Below are 18,241 nucleotides of genomic sequence, written 5' to 3'. Positions count from 1 at the left end.
TAGAACTTTAAAATTCAATTTAAATGAGCAGACATTTATTAAATACTTACTGTTTGTCAAAGACTGAGCTAGGAATGGGGATAAAAAAGACAAAAATCTCCTCAAAGAGCTTATGTTCTTTTTGTTGTTCAGTCATTTCAGTCGTGTCTGTCTCTTTGTGACCCTATTTAGAGTTTTCTTGGCAAAGATACTGGAGTGGTTTGCCATTTCCTTCTGCAACTCATTTTACAGAGGAGGAAACTGAGGCAAACAAGTTTAAGTGACTTGCCCAGGGTCACACAGCTAGTAAGCATCTGAGATCAGATTTGAAATCAGTTGACTACAGGTCTAGCACTCTATCCACTGCACCACCTAGTTGACCATATGTTCTAGTAGATCTCAGAAGTAAAAGTTTCAGCACCTGATTCTGCTAACTGGGTGACCAGACGCCTGAACCTTAGTCTTTTCCTTCCTTCATCTTTGTTATGGTCAGACTTTCTATGTGGTGCCACTTGGCGACCAAGTTGTAGAGGATTGCATCAGGGAAGGAAGGCATCTCCAGGACTTAGATGATACAACAAAGCACACAGACGTTGAGCTTTTCAGAATTTCTTTTAGAAGAAATTAAGAATACCAGCACCACGAGGAAAGAGGCCTCCCTAAAAATAGGCTTCTTGGCTGTTGCCCATCCATATGCACATGCAGATGAGTTACAATAGAACTGATTTCCATGCTTTCAGCAGGTTGTTATAAATAGCAGATGTGGGGAAAAAATGTGGATGCTTTGCAAAATACCTAGGGAGCTGTCTTTTCAAGCTGGCCCCCTTGTGCTTGCATACTTATCAAAAGACATTTTCACAGCTTCCTCTACCATTCTTAACTTTGCCCACCCAGAGGCTGAAGAGGAGGAGAAACATATGAGTGCCACTTCCGAGGTAGAAGCTGCTTCTTATGTGTACAGATCATAAGATCCTAGGATTTAGAGCCAGAAGGGGTCATCTAAAGTCTGTCTAGTCTGGCCCCCTGTGATGATTGCTGTCCATACAGGTGCCTTAAGGAGATATGCACTTGTTCTGGACCAGAGGACCTAGTGCCTTCTCTCTGAGATTGGCTGTCTCTCCTTTATGTGGTATGTATCATGGAGGCACAGTTATTTGCACATAGTTTCCTCCAATAGAATATGAGCTCTTTGGAGGCAGGGGCTGGATTTTTACCTTACTTGGTGTCCCCGGCAAGGCAGAGTTCTTGGTGCAAAGTGCTTAATGAATGCTGGTTAATTGACCTAGTTTCAAATTCCACCTCTGATACTTGTGTGACCTTGGGTAAGTCATTAAAATTTTTCTGAGCTTCAGTTTCTTAACTATAGAATGATGGGTTTGGACTAGACAGCTTCTGAGCTCTCTTCCAGCACTAATCTATGAACCAATGGAATCTTATAACCTGAACCCTGGGAGTAAGGTTTCCTTGGCAACAAACCTCATTGGCCAGTTGGGGATGCTCTTGACACACACTCAGAGGGTCAGCAGGGAAGGGAAGGTTCAGAACAACTCATACTGTCCTCCCATGATTGCCACAAATTTCAAATTTCCTTTGAAAAATAGCCAGGATTTAGCTTTAAAAAAAAATCACCTGATACTGATTTCACGTAGGTGCCAAGAAGCCTGAAGACACCAGAAGAAATCAAAGGGCATGAAGTTAAAAAAAATCCTCTAAAAGATTCAGAAGTCTCTGCTTCTGTGGGTGAAATTCTATGAAAAGAATGAATGAGGAAACTCAGTGCAGCAGCAACAGTAGGCCTTAAGCTGCTTGTAGGTCAGAGGTCAGCCTACCTGCAGGAGGATGGCCCCCTTTCAGGGGCAAGAGGATGACTTTTACTTCATTTGCCATAGTGTGGGCTGTAGCTGCTGCTCCTGCTGGTCCTTATTGCTTCTGCTGAGTGCCTGGGTAGTACTTTCTCCACTGCACCCTCCTTTTATACAGGCGGTGGAAAGGGCCCTTTAAGGGCATTGCAGAGCAACAACAGGGTTTGGCCCTATGCTCGCAGTGGGAGGTGGGGCTGTACAGATTTCCTTCAGGCTTGCAAATGTCTGTTGCCAGTTTTTTGGAGAGGCTAGGTAGCAGTCTTTAGCAGACAAGAAGAGTCAAGGGAAGGAGAAAAGAAGAATAGATAAGTTCTGTGGGCTTCTTTTTCTCCACCATGAGAGAAAGAAGAGCTAAAGCAGAGTCCTTTCTGCTGTTGTTAAGGTGCCTGCAATGATTTTCTAAGGGGGGGCAGGGATGGGTTATAGGGAAGAATTTCTTTTGTTTTTCTTTTGTGGAAGAAGGTCTGTCCTTGTGATTTCAGCAGCGTGGAGAGTTCTATGATACTGATCAGAAATTTATCTCTAAATCATAATATTAAAAAAATTAAGAAGCATTTATTTTCTCTCCCTCCCCTGGTTTCTCTCTCTGTCCTCCCCTCCTCCCAACAAAAATAAAACCCTCAAAACAAATATGCACAGCTAAACAAAGAAAATTCCCCCGTTGGACATGACAAGGAATTCTATCTCATTCTGTATTTTGTACTTATCACTTATCTGTCAGCTAGTGCATAGTATGCTTTTTCATTGGTCCTCTGGAATCATGGTTTTTCATTGCTATGATCTGAGTTCATGAGTCTTTCAAAGTTGTTTTTCTCTGTATTGCTAATTTATAATACTAGAGAGTTGCCTGTGCTACTTCGTGGTTAAATGACTTGCCTAGGATCATAAAACTAAGGTTTGTCAAGGGCAGGGATGAACCCCTTCCTGATTCAAATACTCATCTTCTGTTCCCAATGCCATACTGTCATTCAGAAAAGACTCTTGTCCAGCGTTTGCCTCCCTAGTTTACAAGTTGCCCTCATGTGGGTGGCAAAGAATTGGAAATTAAAGACATGACCATCAATTGGAGAATTGACTGAACAAGTTGTAAAATATGATTGTCATGGAATATTATTGTGCTCTAAGAAATGATGAAAGGAATAGTTTCAGAAAAACCTGGGAAGACTTACATGAGTTGATGCAAAGTGAACTGAGTAGAACATAGTGAGTAAAACCTGTTGGTTTGCAGGATTGTAGTGACCATCAACTGTGAAAGACTCAGCTACTCTGATGAATATAACGATCCATGACAATTTCAAAGGACTCTTGATGAATCTCTCTCCTACAGAGAGAGAACTAATGAACTCTGAGTGCAGATCGAAACATTTTTTCACTTTTTTCTTTGCAACATGGCTAACATACAAATATTTTTTGCATGACCTCACACATATAATTGATATAATATTTCTTGTCTTCTTGATGAGAGGATGGATGAGGGGAGGGGAAGAATATGGAACTGAAAATAAAAATTACAAATATTTTTTAAAAATTGCCTCTACCTGCAGGCTTATGGCAGTTTTAGTCTTATTCAAATGAAACCAGACAGGAAAGAGAGAGTAGGAAAGTTTAGGGCCTTTTGCATGCTCAGTTATGACTCAGAAGCCAATGGAAAAACCTTTCCCTTATCAGGTAGTAAGCAGACTGGAAACAGTCATAGAATATCAAAGCTTGATCCAAAATCCACGCAGGAGATTGCATAAGCCTATGCATGCTCATAGGGGTTGGGTTCTCATTGGCTAATCTCAAGTTACACTAGAAATACCTTTGTACTTATACCTCCCGTGCCTAGCACCATTCCTTGCACACAGTAGGAGCCTAATAAATGCTTGCAGATTGATTGACTGCCTCCTTGAGAGTAATAATTTCCTGGTCTTGTTTATTTTTGCGCTTAGGAAAAAGGAATTGTTATGGGCACAATCTTTAAAGGGGCCAATCTATGATTATTTACGCTAATGGAAGAAACACAGAGAGTTTGAGATAAGGCAGAGGGATAGAGGAGCAGGGAGTCCTGAGAGTTAAATAAGATGGTGAGTAAACTCAGACCCTTCAATTTTACACAATAGCTTCAGCTTTCCCTTTCACTGAACACTTTAATCAGAGCTGCTAACAAGGAAGAATATGGAGTGATTTGGCTTCCATTACCTTTCATTTTCCCTGCCTACCCTCTGATGAGCAGTGAAACGATCAAAAGACTGGCAGCAGGAATATGAAAGAGAAGCAAAAGGCTTGGACAAAGAGGACCGCCATCACTTTATAATTTTGGAAACAGGAGAGGCCAGGGGGAAAGGGGCCAGTGTCCTTTTGTTCTTTGACTATTTTCTTGAGTACCATCTTTACTCCTTTCAGGACAAGACATAGTTTTTTTTTCCTTTTTTACAATGAACTTAACTTGCATCAGCAAACAAGAACTTTTCAATATGCAAAGAAGAACATAAAGCAGGGTTATATACAAAATGGTAAACTTGTTATGTGCTTTTTTTAAAGTATGTGTGAGGAAGTTAGGAGACTGACTAGTAGAGGCTCAGACCTTCCAGCAGGTGTACTGCACTCTGTCTGTCACTGTTCAGCCTCCCGGGCTGGGTCAGCCTGCTTCTAGACATGGGAGATGGAATATGGTGGTGAATGTTCTACTTCAGAGTGCACAGGTTTTCTGTGACTGTTTCCTTTTGGTTTGCTTCATGACAAAGGAAGAAAAGAACTAAGGGTGCATACAAAAGTCTCTAACAGAACTTCTCTCTTTTACCTGATGATGAGTGAGGAAGAAATGTTGTAAGCCTTTGAGTAGAGAGAGAGAAATATCAGGGGCTGATGGTGGAAGTCTTATTGCCTCACTGGGGCAGCCACATGGCATGAATTCATGGCACTACTGTTTTGTCTCAGTGTGTTACTTTCCTGATCTTAGGTGGAAGATGATTAAAGATGAAATGGATCAGGCTATGTATGACATTGTAAGCTTCACAAAGTTGCCTGAGATTTCAGAGGTCCTTAATTGAAGCAGGTGAGCCCAGAAAAAAAGTCATCCTTGAGAAGTAACCTCCATGACCCAACCAACTCTTAAGTGGATGAACTTGGCAGCTGAGACACCATGTTCTGTTATCAAAAGAGTGACTTGTCTACCAACTTTGTCCCCCCCAGCAATAAACTGAGTAGGAGGAATGCTTTGTGTCTATTGCTTTGAGTTTAAACCCTCTCTAAGGCCCAAGGGGTAGAGGAGAGAATGCCTTGATTAGGAAAGAATGTTTTGTAAGCCCACATTTTAAGTTTTAGTTCATTCTCCCCAGGGTCAGAGAGAGAGAGGGGAGAACGTGCCCTAGTGTGCCCATTGCCCTAGGGGTGATGTTACAATACTTTGTTTCTTGCTGTATCTTCACAGTAAGTATCCCTTGGTAAAAGCTAACTGATGTTAATTGGTTATCAATGATATTGAGCTAACTGGTTAAACCATACAGGAGCAATAATTGCTGATTTGACAATATTGAAGAGATGATTACTAGTGATTAGTATTGGTAGGGGAAACATATCAGATTTGGCTTGAGATCAAAAGTATTAGAGAAAATCCCTTAACCCATTAGGGTTACCTCTAAAATTCTGAGGGGAGACATAACTAAGCTCTGAGGACCTAGCACACCAATGTGAGTGGAAATTAGAATGATAGAGCCCCCTCCTCCCCATAAATGGGCTATGTGTATGTTAAATTTAACATGGTAGCTATAAAACTGCCCTATTCTTCTGTTTTCTTCTGAACTTCCTTCTGCTTTCTTCTTTATATTTTAAAATATTTCACTGAAGCACTTTTATAATTTCTTCATACCTATCACCAATTCCAGGTTCCCCTCCCCCCACCTTAGAAGTCCTCTCCTATAACAAATAAATGTAGTCAAGCAAAACCAACATTTTGGCCAAATTTAAAAATATATGCTTATTCTACATTTCTAGTCCATGACTGCGTCCCCAGCACCTAGCAAAATGTATAGAGAAGGCACTTACGTACTGATTGAATTGAATTAAATTGAATTCCCTTCAGACCTTTCATTTTAGCCTTTAGCTTCTCAATAACTGCAAATAGGAAGTCCTGCTACTCTCTTATTCAACGCCCAAACAGCAGTCATTGTGGTTCTTTGACTCCATATTTTTATCCCTGGTCTATAAGCAATGCGTGTGTGTATGTGGGTGTATAATATATATAACATATATATGCATGCATATAAGTATGTATGCATGTATATATGTGTGTATATGTAAACAATACATATATAAATGTACACATGCATATATATATGCCCATCTGTATATATACAGACCAGAAGGCAGGTAATCTTGAAGAGGATGGTTTCAGTGGCTGGGGAGATGGGGAAGACCTCTTATAGAAAGACGCCTTTGAGATATCTTGAAGAAAGCCACGGTATCATCAAGCAACCTGAGCCTGTCAGTCTCTTGTGATTACTTTCTACAAGTAAAAGGGACTAGGGTCTAAATTCCAACATAACATATATTCTCAGAGTTGTCTGGTGGCATTGAGAAATTAAATGACTTGCCTATGGTCACATAGCTACCATTTGTCAGAGGCTGGCTTGAATCCAGGTTTGTCTGAGTTTAAGGTCAGTCCTTTGTCCAGCATGCTGCCTCTCTGGCTGTCTTTGCAGTGTCTAAAACTCCACTGTTGCCTTTCACCTTGTAAGATGTGCTGACTCTTTCAGAGATAGGCTGGAGCCTAGTTTATTCATTATGGGAAAGCGTTGCTTGATGCTTCTGGATGAAAGACAACTAGCATGTTATTACTATTAACAGGGCTTTTAACATTGTGTTTAAGAGGCAGTTAGTCTGGTGATCTGCCATGGGAGAGTGGCTCATGGAAGGACCAAAGCATTCCAAATAATGTTTTATGGTGTTAAATGCCCAATAAAATCAGTTCTATGTTGGATGAAGCCAGAGAGCTTTTTAAAATGCAGCTATATTTTAGGATAAGAGATTGCCTGACTGATTGATGCTTGGATCTCCTCAACTTCTCAAATCATTGGTTAAGCAGTCCCAACAGCCCCTAAGAAAAAAAACTGCTTAGTTGAGAGGATGTTACTGTATCTAATCCCTAAGTCTCAAAGCATGGAAAAAAAACTCATTAGCAGTCATGTACTGGGGAAGTCAACCAGAAGGCCAGTGCCTGTTGCTAGGGAGGAGGAGTGTGTTTCTGTAGGAAGCCCCCTCTGGGGATCCCCACCCCCTGTTTTAGTGACATGCTTCATTGCCCTCAGTCTCTCATGTGTTCACTGACTTCCTCTGTGTGTTTTCAAAGTCTTACAGCACCTTTGTCTCTTCCTCCCTCCCTGGGTGGATCCACAGTCATCTCTGTTCCCTGGAGGACAATCATAACCCCTTACATTGCCCTACTTCGGGATGATTTTTCCCTGTGACTATCCTCACTCTTATATACTCTACTATATGTGGTGGTCTTTTGAAAGGAATAGAACTTTAGATAATTTGGAAATATTAAATGGATGTCTTCCAGTTAGAAACACTTGTGCTGTGCTGTTGATTGCTTGATGCTGTAAGGAAGGACTTCCCAAGTAGCAGAGAGGTCACTTTTGTATCCAGGGTCAGATTTGTGATATTTCCTCAAGCTTGATGTTCAATCCCTGGCTTCCTTTAAGACAGATTTAGCCTTAATCACTGAATGAACATTGCCTCATACAAACTGAGACCTGTTAAAGACCTTAGCTGAAAAAAGTCAAGGTCTCCTACTGTATCCAGGGCCATCTCCAGTCATCTTGATCTATGTCTGGTCACTGGACCTAGATGGCTCTGGAGGAGAAAATGAGTCTGGTGACTTTGCACAGCCCTCCCGCACTTAAATCCAATTCACTTGCAAGACATGGCATGACCTTCCTGATGTCATGGTCCTTTTTGAGAATGAAGGGCAAACACAACAATATCGCCTTCTACAGTGGGCCTTTCCTGATCCCCCGCTTTCTTGAGTCTCCCCCCCACCAAGGTTATGTCCCACTTACTCTGAATGTATCTAGTTATATACATGATATCTCCCCCATTAGAATGGAAGTACTTTGAGGATGGGGGCCAATTTTTTTCTCTTGCTTCGTATTCCCAGCCCTTGGCCCACTACTGGGCACAGTAGTCAGTGCTTAATAACTGCTTGTTTGATTGTTTGGCAGAATAGGCAAAGAAGAGCAAAGTTTTTCTTAACTTTGAGAGTTTTAACAGTGGGTGTTAGAGTTGAAAGGCAAGTGATCTTAATGAGAAAATAATAATAGCTTGTGCTTTTATGAAAGCACAGCTGACAAGATTTCAAAGAAGTTTGAAAACATCAATTTCTGCACCAGCCCCTTTCCCTTTCTGTGAAGTGAAAGCTTACTCACCCTATTTCATCAACACGGAAAAATGGGGGTAAAGGAAGAGAAACTGTTCTAAACTTTACAGAGGAACTCACACTTGATTAAGTGTCTTTTCAGTCGCTCATGACTTTTCAGAAGCTCAAAGTCTTCCTAGCCAACATAAGAAAATCTTTATAGAAACCTACATGACAGGCTGTTTACAAGTGGAGCAGTTGTGGCTAAGAGTTTCTAAGTATCCAAAGTCATGATGTTCTCTGCAGAGGTAGACAAAGTACAGCTACACCCAGAAAGAGGAAGAACTTGGTGGTCTAGACCAGGGCTGGGTTAGGAGGAGGCAAAGCAGATGACTGCCTAAGGCACAGCCTTTAGGGGGAAGAGCAATGAATGCATTTAAAAAATTTTTAAAATGCATCTTCAGTGACAAAATTTGGCTGGCATGACAAGTCAGGATTTGTTCCAACACAAATTGAGGAGCACTGGAGTTGGAATCTGGAATATTTGAGCTCAAAGCCTGCTTTAGATACTTACTATCTTTTAGCAAAAATCTGTTTAGATAGTTGGAGGCAGCTAGGTGAATCAGTGGATACAGTAGCTGGGTTGGAGTCAGAAACACCTGAGTTCAAATTCAGCTCAGACTCCTACTAGCTGGGTGAGCCTGGGCAATCATTATCATCTCTGTTTGCCTTAATCCACTGGGCCAGGAAATAGCATACCACTCCAGTATCTTTGCCAAGAAAAACCCATGTATTGGCATGCTGTGTACCACAGGGTACCAGAGGAGACTAAACCACAAAACTTTAGACACTATCTACTGAGTATCCATTTTAGGGGCCATTTCCAGTAGTGCTGATCTATATCTTGCCACTGGACCCAGATGGCTCCAGAGGAGAAAGTGAAGCTGGTGACCTGGCACAGCCCTCCCTCACTTAAATCCAATTCACTCACAAGTCATGACATCATCTTCCTGGGGTCCTCTTTGAGAATGAAAGATAATAACAACTTAGTATCTGTTTAGATACTTATTATCTATTGAGTTTCGGTTTAGATACTCGCTATCCCTTTGGTAAGTATCTGCTTAGATACTATCTATTCAGTAACTATCTATTTAAATACTTTACTATTTGTGTGGCCCTGGCCAAGTCATTAAAACTTTCTGAGCCTCTGTTTCCAAACCTGTGTAGTGGGGATAACAACAGCACTTGCTTCATATATTCTAATAATAGTTAGGATCAAATAACATAAGTAAGATACTTTGCAATCCTCAGATCATTACATAAATGCCAACTGTTTCTGCTGTTATGACAACAAATTACCATATGGTGTGGCATCTATGCTGAATTTGGCATGAGAGTACCTGGATTCTAATCTTGACCTCAACCACTTATCTTGACCCAGGGCAAATCTTGTTTTCTGCTTCTCAGTTTCCTCATCTGTAAAATGAGGGATTTGAACCAGACAGTCTCTAAGCTCCCTGTCTCTAAGTCCTCTAATTCAAAGGTTCAAATCCTTTGGCAAAACACAGTGGGGTTGTAATATTTAAACTTCTAGTGCACAAAAATTCCTTGTCCCAGCTCTGTATAAGACTGTGCTCAGAGACAGAAGTACCTTGGAAATGTTGTAATTGACCAGTTTTTTTTCTTCCCAGGACTTGAGTTTTTTTAAGACATCTGGAGGGAAAACTTTTTTTTCAGCTTTTCCCTTTCCTCCCAGCTATCCACTCCGCTTCTCAGGGCTTCAGGTAGGTCACTATCCTCAGCAGAAATAAAGACTTGGAAGTTATGTGACAGGTAGCCTCTTTGGGATTCTCTGTGTTTTCTTCAGTCTGCTTGATTTAGTTTGCTTTAAGCAAAAATGACTGCCTCTAACTGTATCATTCTTTCATGTCACTCTCTCTGACTAGTCCTTTCTTTGTTGTTTCCTGTCTGTTCCTGTGTATAGGTTTAGGAGGTTAAAGGGGTGAGTTTTGGGGGAAACTGTCATATATATCCAGGCCCATAAAGCATTTGTCTGGTGAGTGTTCCCAGAGCAAAAATTCATAGACACAGAAATCTGGATCAGAAATCTGTCTTCCTCTAATACTCATTGTATTGTCTTCTTCTCTCTAAAGTCACAAAAAATAAGTTGAATACCTAAGCCCTGTTCTGCAGGACAGTCTGAAGGCAATGACCATGTCATGTCCTTAGTCACTGGGGAAACCTTACCGAGTTTGGTAAGGAAGTCTCCTCATAGATTCTAGGCCCTCACTAAGTAAGGGATTGTATCTAATGTTCATATGGGAGGCCTCCTTTCTTCTTCCAATCCATTCCTAGTACTGGGACAACTCTCCCATCTGGCACCCATTCTGTCTGTACAATCCTATTAAACCTCTTACTCACTTTTCTCCACAAACTAGGAAGTACCTGAAATATTCAAAGAAGTATTGATGTCACTCATCCTTCATTCTCAGAGGATCAGTGACATCATGCCTTGATTTGTGCATGAATTGGATTTAAATGAGGTAGAGCTAAGCAAAGTCATCACCCTCATTTTGTCTTCTAGAATCCTAAAAGTCAAGTGCAAAGGCAATAGTCAACTGGCAGTGGCCCAGGATGCAGTGGATGATCTTGGCCTTTCTAAACGGGATCTTTCTTAGGTCTTAGTTTGTCTGAGGCAACACCCATTCAGTGACTGAGGGCTAGTCAAGAATTGAGACAAAAGATGTCTTAATTTATCATAGCATACATGTAGGGACTATATAATACCAGGGAATGTGTATGGAGGGCACATGCATAGGAAATGTATGTGATTAGGGCACATGTATAGAGACCACACACACGGAGGACACATAGCCAAGGCACACATATAGTCAGAGCAACTCATGCATCCATTTTTGCAGGGCTGATGATGTCCTCTGGCGATATCATCCCAATATTTTTCTGCTGTTTTTTTTTTCTGGAGATATCATCCCTGGTGAATGGGCTATATCTGTGTTGGGCCTTTCATTTCTACTAGACATCATGCTGTGATAAATGATCAATCTAGTTTTCATTAACTTATTTATTTTTAGTTTTTAACATTCATTCCACATGTTTTAAATTTTCTGCCCCCTCACCCCTAAGACAGTCTGCAATCTGATATAGACTCTACATACGCATTCCTATTAAACATGATTAATCTAATTTTCAATCTCAATATTCTAATGAAACTTTCTCCAGTGCTGTTAGCAAGAATTTCCAACTTTTAAACCTGATAGTCTCTCATGTCTTCCTCAATATATCTCCAAATCAAGTATTTATACTCTGTGGAGCCTCAGTAAATACCATTGACAGACCAGAAGGCTTCAGACATTTGTTCTTGATTTGTTTTATTTGAAAAATTTAGCTGCTTCAAAGACAGTTATTTCAAATGGGGAAAAGATAACTGCATCAAGCCGCCATCTAAATTGAAAAAAATGTATTGTAGAAGTATTGTAATCCCTAAAGTATTTAAAATCTAATTAAGACTACACAGACATTCTAGATTATAAATGAATTACCCTAATGATGACTGGGAGGCTTCCTTGAAACACTCCAGGCTTCAAGGAAGGGTAACACAGGGGTGAAAACAATTCACTAGTCTATCTAACAAATGGAACACTTAATCAAATTTAACATCTAGGAGATTCAGGGCTGGATTTCTGAAAAGGTAATATCTCTTAAAGAGCCTTACATGTTCAGATTAATTGAATATCAATCATAGTTCAATATACTTGGGTCACCATAGTTATAGAAAAGCCTCCTGGTGACTCAAATAAAAGGGCTTGCTGGAAGAGATGCAGTTGTGAATAATCTCATTTCCTGCATTTTCCCCATATTCTTGTAATCCTTAAATCCCATTAGTGGATCCTAGTTTAACCAAACATAAAAAGGGACATTTCTAAATAAGTCTTATTATGATAATCATATTATTAAGGCTAAAAGTGGTAAACTGCTGAAATAGGTCTTGCTTGAGGAGCTTTTCTTAGATGGCCCATCATTTTTACCTTCACAGGAATTGGGCCCATTCCTGTGGCATTTAACATTTTTATTAATGCTTTATCCACTTATCATTTATTATTCTTCATTCAAGTTTTAAGGCAAAGATGGTATGCTCATCAAAACTGTATATCATACCAAGCTGGGAGGAATAGTTAACACACTGGATAATAGTATGGGGATCTAAGATCTTAATGGACTAAAACCTAGCCACAGCCCCTCTCTACTCAGTAATATCCAGTGACTCTCTATGACTTTGGGGATAAAAAATGAATTGCTTTACTTGGCATTTAAAGCCTTTGCACCTGCTCCCTTCCTCCTTTCCCATCTTTATTACATATTACTTTTTTATTTTTAAAGCACTTTTTTGTCCAGCCAAATAAGCCTTCAAAAATAGTTCTTCACATGACATTTCATCTCCATTCCACATTGAAGCCAAATCTAAGAGGTAGAGATTTAATGGAGATAAATATGAAATCTTACATATGGGTTCAAAAGCCAACTCTGTGAGTAAAAGGGAAAGAGAATAAGCATTTACACAACACCTTCCATATGTCAGGTACTGTGTCAAGCACTTTACAAAGAGTATCTCCTTTGATCCTCACAATAACCCTAGCAGGTATGTGCTATTATTATCCTCATTTTACCGTTGAGGAAACTGAGGCAAACAGAGGTTAAGTGACTTGCCCAGGGTCACACAGCTAGTAACTGTCTGAGCAGGATTTGACCTCAGGTCTTCCTGAATCCAAGAGTCCACTGCTCTATCTACTCTGCCACCTAGCTCTGTGTGTGTGTGTGTGTGTGTGTGTGTGTGTGTGTGTGTGTGTGTATGTGTGTGTGAGAGAGAGAGAGGGAAAGAAGAAAGAAAAGAAGGAAGGAAGGAAGGAAGGAAGGAAGGAAGGAAGGAAGGAAGGAAGGAAGGAAGGAAGGAAGGAAGGAAAGAAATGAGACAGAACAAGAATGTGGTTATTAGAAAATTTTGGGTTTTTAGTGGACATCAATCTGAATATTATTCAACAAGATGATACGGCAGCCAAAAAAAAAAAAGGGAATTTTTTTTTTGACTATGGTAAGTGCCAAGAATAAGGAGTTGATAGTTCTGTGGCACTATGTCCTGGTCAGACCATGTGTGGAGTAATATGTTAAGTTCTGTTCACTGCAGTTTTGGAAAGACATTGAAAAAGAAAAGAAATAAATAAAATAGCTGACATGGATATAGTGCCAGCTACTATGCTAAATGCTTATAAATATTATCTCACCTAGTCTTCACAATAACCCTGAGAGATCGGTAATATTATTATCTCCATTCTTCAGATGAGGAAACTGAGGCAAACAGGTTAAATCATTTGCACAGGATCACACAACCAGTATCTGAGACCAGATTCCAACTCATGTGGGCCCAGGGCTCTATCCACTGTACTGTTTAGAGCAGGGGAGGGAACCTTTGGGAACACGTGGCCTTCTAGATCCTTGAGTGGGGCTCTTTGACTGAGTCCAAGTTTTACAGAACAAACACTTTTATTAAGGGAATTTGTTCTGAGAAGTTTGGATTCAGCCAAAGGGCCACACTTGAGGACCTAGAGGAGCACATGTGGTCTTGAGGCTTCAGGTTCCCCACCCCTGACCTAGAGTTTCCAGAGGAGGACAACTATGATGGTGACAACCATGCCACATTAGTAAAGGAAGTGGGGACATTTGGCCTAGAAAAAACTTGACTAGCAGGAATGTGATAGCCCAGCAATTTGGAAATTGCAAAAAGGCAAGTTTAAATGAGTTAAATTTCCTCCCAGAGCTCCACCAAACTGAATAGGCTGCCTCTGCAGCCATGTGTGTTTGTCCTTCCTTGCCAAAGAAGACCATGCCATCAGAGATATGATGACATGGTTTGCACTTGACTTTGTTTTAAGTGAGGGAGGGCTATGCAGGTCACCAGCTTCACTTCTCCTCCAGAGCCATCTGAATCGAGTGACCAGATATTCATCAGGATGACTGGAGATGACCTAGGATTTGGCAAATGGGGTAAGTGACTTGCCCAAGGTCACACAGCTAGTGAGTATCAAGTGTCTGAGGTGAGATTTGAACTCAGGTCCTCCTAACTCCTGCACTGTTTAGCTGCCTCTACAGATACTGGGCAGTTAGGTGGTGCAGTGGATAGAGCACCGGGCCTGGAGTCACAAAAACTCTTTATGAGTTCAAATCTGGCCTCAGACACTTACTAGCTATGTGGCCCTGGACAAGTCACTGAATCCTGTTTGCCCCAGTTTCTTAATCTGTCAAATGAACTGGAGAAGGAAATGGCAAACCACTCCAGTATCTTTGCCAAGAAAACCCCAAATGGGGTCACAAAGGGTCAGACATGACTGAAAATGGCTCAACAATAGAGGTAATTAGATTCAACTACCTTGGGGGTCTTCAAGCAGAGTCTAAACAACTACTCTTGGCCTTGTCATCACCCTGAAGCTCACCTTCCTTTATTGTTTGTTTCCCTCAATTAGAATGTGAGGTCCTTGAGAACAGAAACTGTCTTTTCTCCCTATTTGTATACCCAGTGCTTAGAATACAGTGCTTAGAATTTAGCTGGTGCTTAATAAATGCCTTCAGTTCACTTATTCACTTGTCAGATAAGTTATATTGGGTATTCATGTTTGAGTATATATCAGTACTTGTTAGTGTTGTCTCCCCTTGCTAGATTGTAAGTCCCAGGAATTGGCTTTGCTGTATGATGCTTAGCACATAGTGCTAAGTAGGTGATTAGTAAATGTTAATTGATTGATTCCAATCCTAAAATTGTGTAATTAGGTGAATGGGAGGAAGATCCGGCTTAGAAAGGAAGCACCTCATGCTTTTTCCTCTGATTTATTTTGTGTAGCAACTATATGCAGTTCTAACAGCCTGGACAACCAACATGTTTCAGAAATGGAAAAATAAATGAAAATCTGACATTGACATTTATGCAGGTATTAGGTTCTGGAGAGAGCTAGCAAAAGAGTGAGCACCTGCTGCTTGAGTACATCCAACAATTTTTTTTTGTAAGCATATGTAGGAGATTAAAAATACCTATCTTCAAATTTAAAGGTATGCTGTAAACAGATTTAGCAGGTGCCATTATCTAAGTAAGTGATTTCTTAGAAGGCAAGCAATTATTTAAAGCATTTTCATGGGATATGGAAATAAAATCATGTCTGTCTTAGGTTATTACAATTTCCATTAGTAGTAGCCTGTGGTTATTCAAATTCACTTTAACAACCATTTATTATGTATCTCCCATGTACAAGACACTGGACTAGGCACTAGGGATGACAACATAAAAAATGGAAACAGTACCGGCCCTCAGGGAACTTATATTCTATTGCAGGCCCATAGGTAAGTCAATGCAAGATGATTCGAGGAAGGAGGAGGCCCCACCATCTAGGGACAGTCAGAGAAGGCTTCAGAGAAGAGGTGGCAATGCTTACTTTCTGTTTGTCCTTCATTCTCATAGAGTACCATGACATCGGAGGGTGACCTGTGCAAGGTCACCAACCTCACTTTCTCCTCCAGAGTCATATGGGTCCAGTGGTGAGATATAGATCAGGATGACTGGGATGGGCCATGATGCAGTGGAAAACATTGGCCTTTTTAAGCTAAGGTCATTAACAGGTCTTAGTTTGTTTGAGGCAACACCCATTCAATGATTAAAGCGTAATAAAAAATGAAGATCTGGGAAGGAAAGACCCTCAGTGTTTCTGAACAAAACAAAAATAATTGCTATTTACATTCATTCTGAGCCAATCAAGGTCCAAACGATGACCAAGCAGGGCTTTGCCTGGGACCTACTACTGGGCAGTCAATCAGAGCCAGAGTAATTTGAGGTTCTAGTCAGCAAAGGATGGGTGGGGTGGCAATGAACTGAACCTTGAAGAAAGATAAGAACTGGTATTCTTATAAGAGGTGGAGGTGAGAAGGAAGTGAATTCCAGCATGGGGGGTTTGTTAGAAGCATAGTTTGTTAGAAGGCATACAGATGAGAGACTGACTACCAAGGCAGACTTACTCACTAGTAGACAAGGGGGCTAGTGGGGCTGGAATACAGAGTGTCTGAAGAGGAGTAATTTGAATTAAATTTGGAAAATAGGCTGGAGTCAGACTGTAGAAGGCTTTTTATGCGCAGTTGAATGGTTTTTATTTTATCCCAGAGGCAATAGAGTACCATCTTTGGGCAGAAGATTGCCACGGTCTGACCTGTACTTTAGGAAAATGATTTTGACGTCAGTGTGGAGGATAGATTAGTGAGAGAAAAGTAGAAGCAAAGACCAATTAGAAGGTTATTGTGATAGTTCAGGTGAAAAATGATGAGAGTCTGGGTGCATGGATATTAGAGATATTGTAGAGATGGCATCAACAAGACTTAGTAACTGTCTGAAAAAGGAGGGTAAGGGAGAGGGTTGAGTCATGGATGATTCAGAGGTTATGAGTCTGGATGACTGGAAGGATGGTTGTATTATTGACAAAAAGAGGGAAAAATGGAAGAGAAGCAGGTTTAAGGGAAAGATAATGAATTCTGCTTTGGACATTTTGAGTTTGAGATGCTGATGGGACACCCAGGAAGAGAAATATCTCCTGCTAGATATAGCAGCCAGTTGACAACATGGGATGTGAGTTCATAATAAAGGTTAGGGCTTAGAAATCATTTGAGTATAGCTTATCACTGAATGCATGGAATGAATGAAATCATAAAGAGAAAATAGAGAGGACAGGACCCTGGATGGAGTCTTGGGGAACACTCCCTGGTTAGAGGGTGAGAGATGGGTATTGAATCAGTAAAGGAGAGTGAAAAGGATTGTTGAGATCTGTAGGAGGAAAAGCGAGAGAGTGGTGTTACAAAAGCCATGAAGGAAAGGGTGTTCAGGAAGAGGAGGGGTGTTTTGGGATCAGGGAACAATCCAATGAACTTAGTATTGGGCAGTGTGATGTTGTAGAGAGAGCTGGCCTCAGAGCCAGGAAGACATATGTTCAGGTCTGACCTCTATCAATATAGGTTGCTGTTCATCCTTTGTTCTCAAAGATCACCTCAATTCATACAGGCTGTGTTACTTTGGGAAAGTCACTTAACTTCTTGCCACAACAACTTTTTAAGATTAAGCTGAAGAAATTCCCTTCTAATGATACCCTCTGTCTTCATTGGTAGAGAGAGTTTCTTCACCAGGGAATTCCCTTTACCAATGAAATGAAAGGTTCAGTCCTTGTCCCTAACTTTGGAAAAAACTACTTCACATAATCTATGGTATATGACTCTCTCTCTCTCTCTCTCTCTCTCTCTCTCTCTCTGTGTATGTGAACAACCTGGATAGCCTGAAAGTCCCTAAAACAGAGTATCCACAAGCCTCAAAGCCTGCCACCAGACTATCAATCACTTTTGTTTTGTGTGGCAATAATATAAATTTAATTTCTATTGGGCAGCTGGGTGGTGCAGTGCTGGGCCTACAGTCAGAAGACTCAGTTTCCTGATTTCAAATATGGCTTCAGTCACTTACTAATTGTGTGACCCTGAACAAGTCACTTAACCCATTTGCCTCAGTTTCCTCATCAATAAAGTGACAGACAAATAGCAAGCCATTCCCATATCTCTACCAAGAAAACCTCAGATGTAGTCATGATGAGTCAGACACAACTGAAATAATTGAATAAGTACCTATTACCTTCTCTCCATGAGTCCTATATGTAAGAGAATAGGATTAGAGGTAGAAAGGAACTTCAGGGTGATTCAAGAGTCTTATCCTCTCACTTTACAGATTAAGAAACTCAGCCTAAGTGACTTACCCATGGTCTCACAGTTAATAAGTGGCAGAATTGGGATCTAAACTTAGTTCCCTGACTCCAATTCACTGAACCATGATGCTCACATCAGAGCATGAGGTTTCATCATACTACGATGCTAGCTTTGTATTCTCCAACTCAGCGCCAGGTCCTACCAAGCTGAAAAGGCTATGAGCATGTCAGTCGTCTGAAGAGCAGCCTAGTTGCATTTACAGTGGCTCATTACCAGG

The 18,241-nt window shown here is 40.7% G+C and overlaps 1 protein-coding gene across 2 annotated transcripts in view; it reads right to left on the bottom strand.

The window, feature by feature from the left end:
- The window catches only part of DAPL1 (death associated protein like 1), a 37,111-nt gene extending 35,164 nt beyond the window's left edge, over positions 1 to 1,947 (bottom strand). The window contains exon 1 of one of the 2 annotated variants that reach the window (XM_072612060.1): positions 1,809 to 1,947. In XM_072612060.1, coding sequence (XP_072468161.1) covers positions 1,809 to 1,866 — 58 coding nt within the window. In that variant the 5' untranslated portion in view covers positions 1,867 to 1,947. The remainder of the gene's footprint in view (positions 1 to 1,808) is intronic. The other variant, XM_072612061.1, reaches the window with a different exon arrangement.
- Between the last annotated feature and the right edge of the window lie 16,294 nt (positions 1,948 to 18,241).

The sequence above is a fragment of the Notamacropus eugenii genome, chromosome 5 (genome assembly GCF_028372415.1).
Source record: "Notamacropus eugenii isolate mMacEug1 chromosome 5, mMacEug1.pri_v2, whole genome shotgun sequence".
Lineage (NCBI taxonomy): Eukaryota > Metazoa > Chordata > Mammalia > Diprotodontia > Macropodidae > Notamacropus > Notamacropus eugenii.
This window is presented reverse-complemented; position numbering and strand designations above follow the sequence as displayed.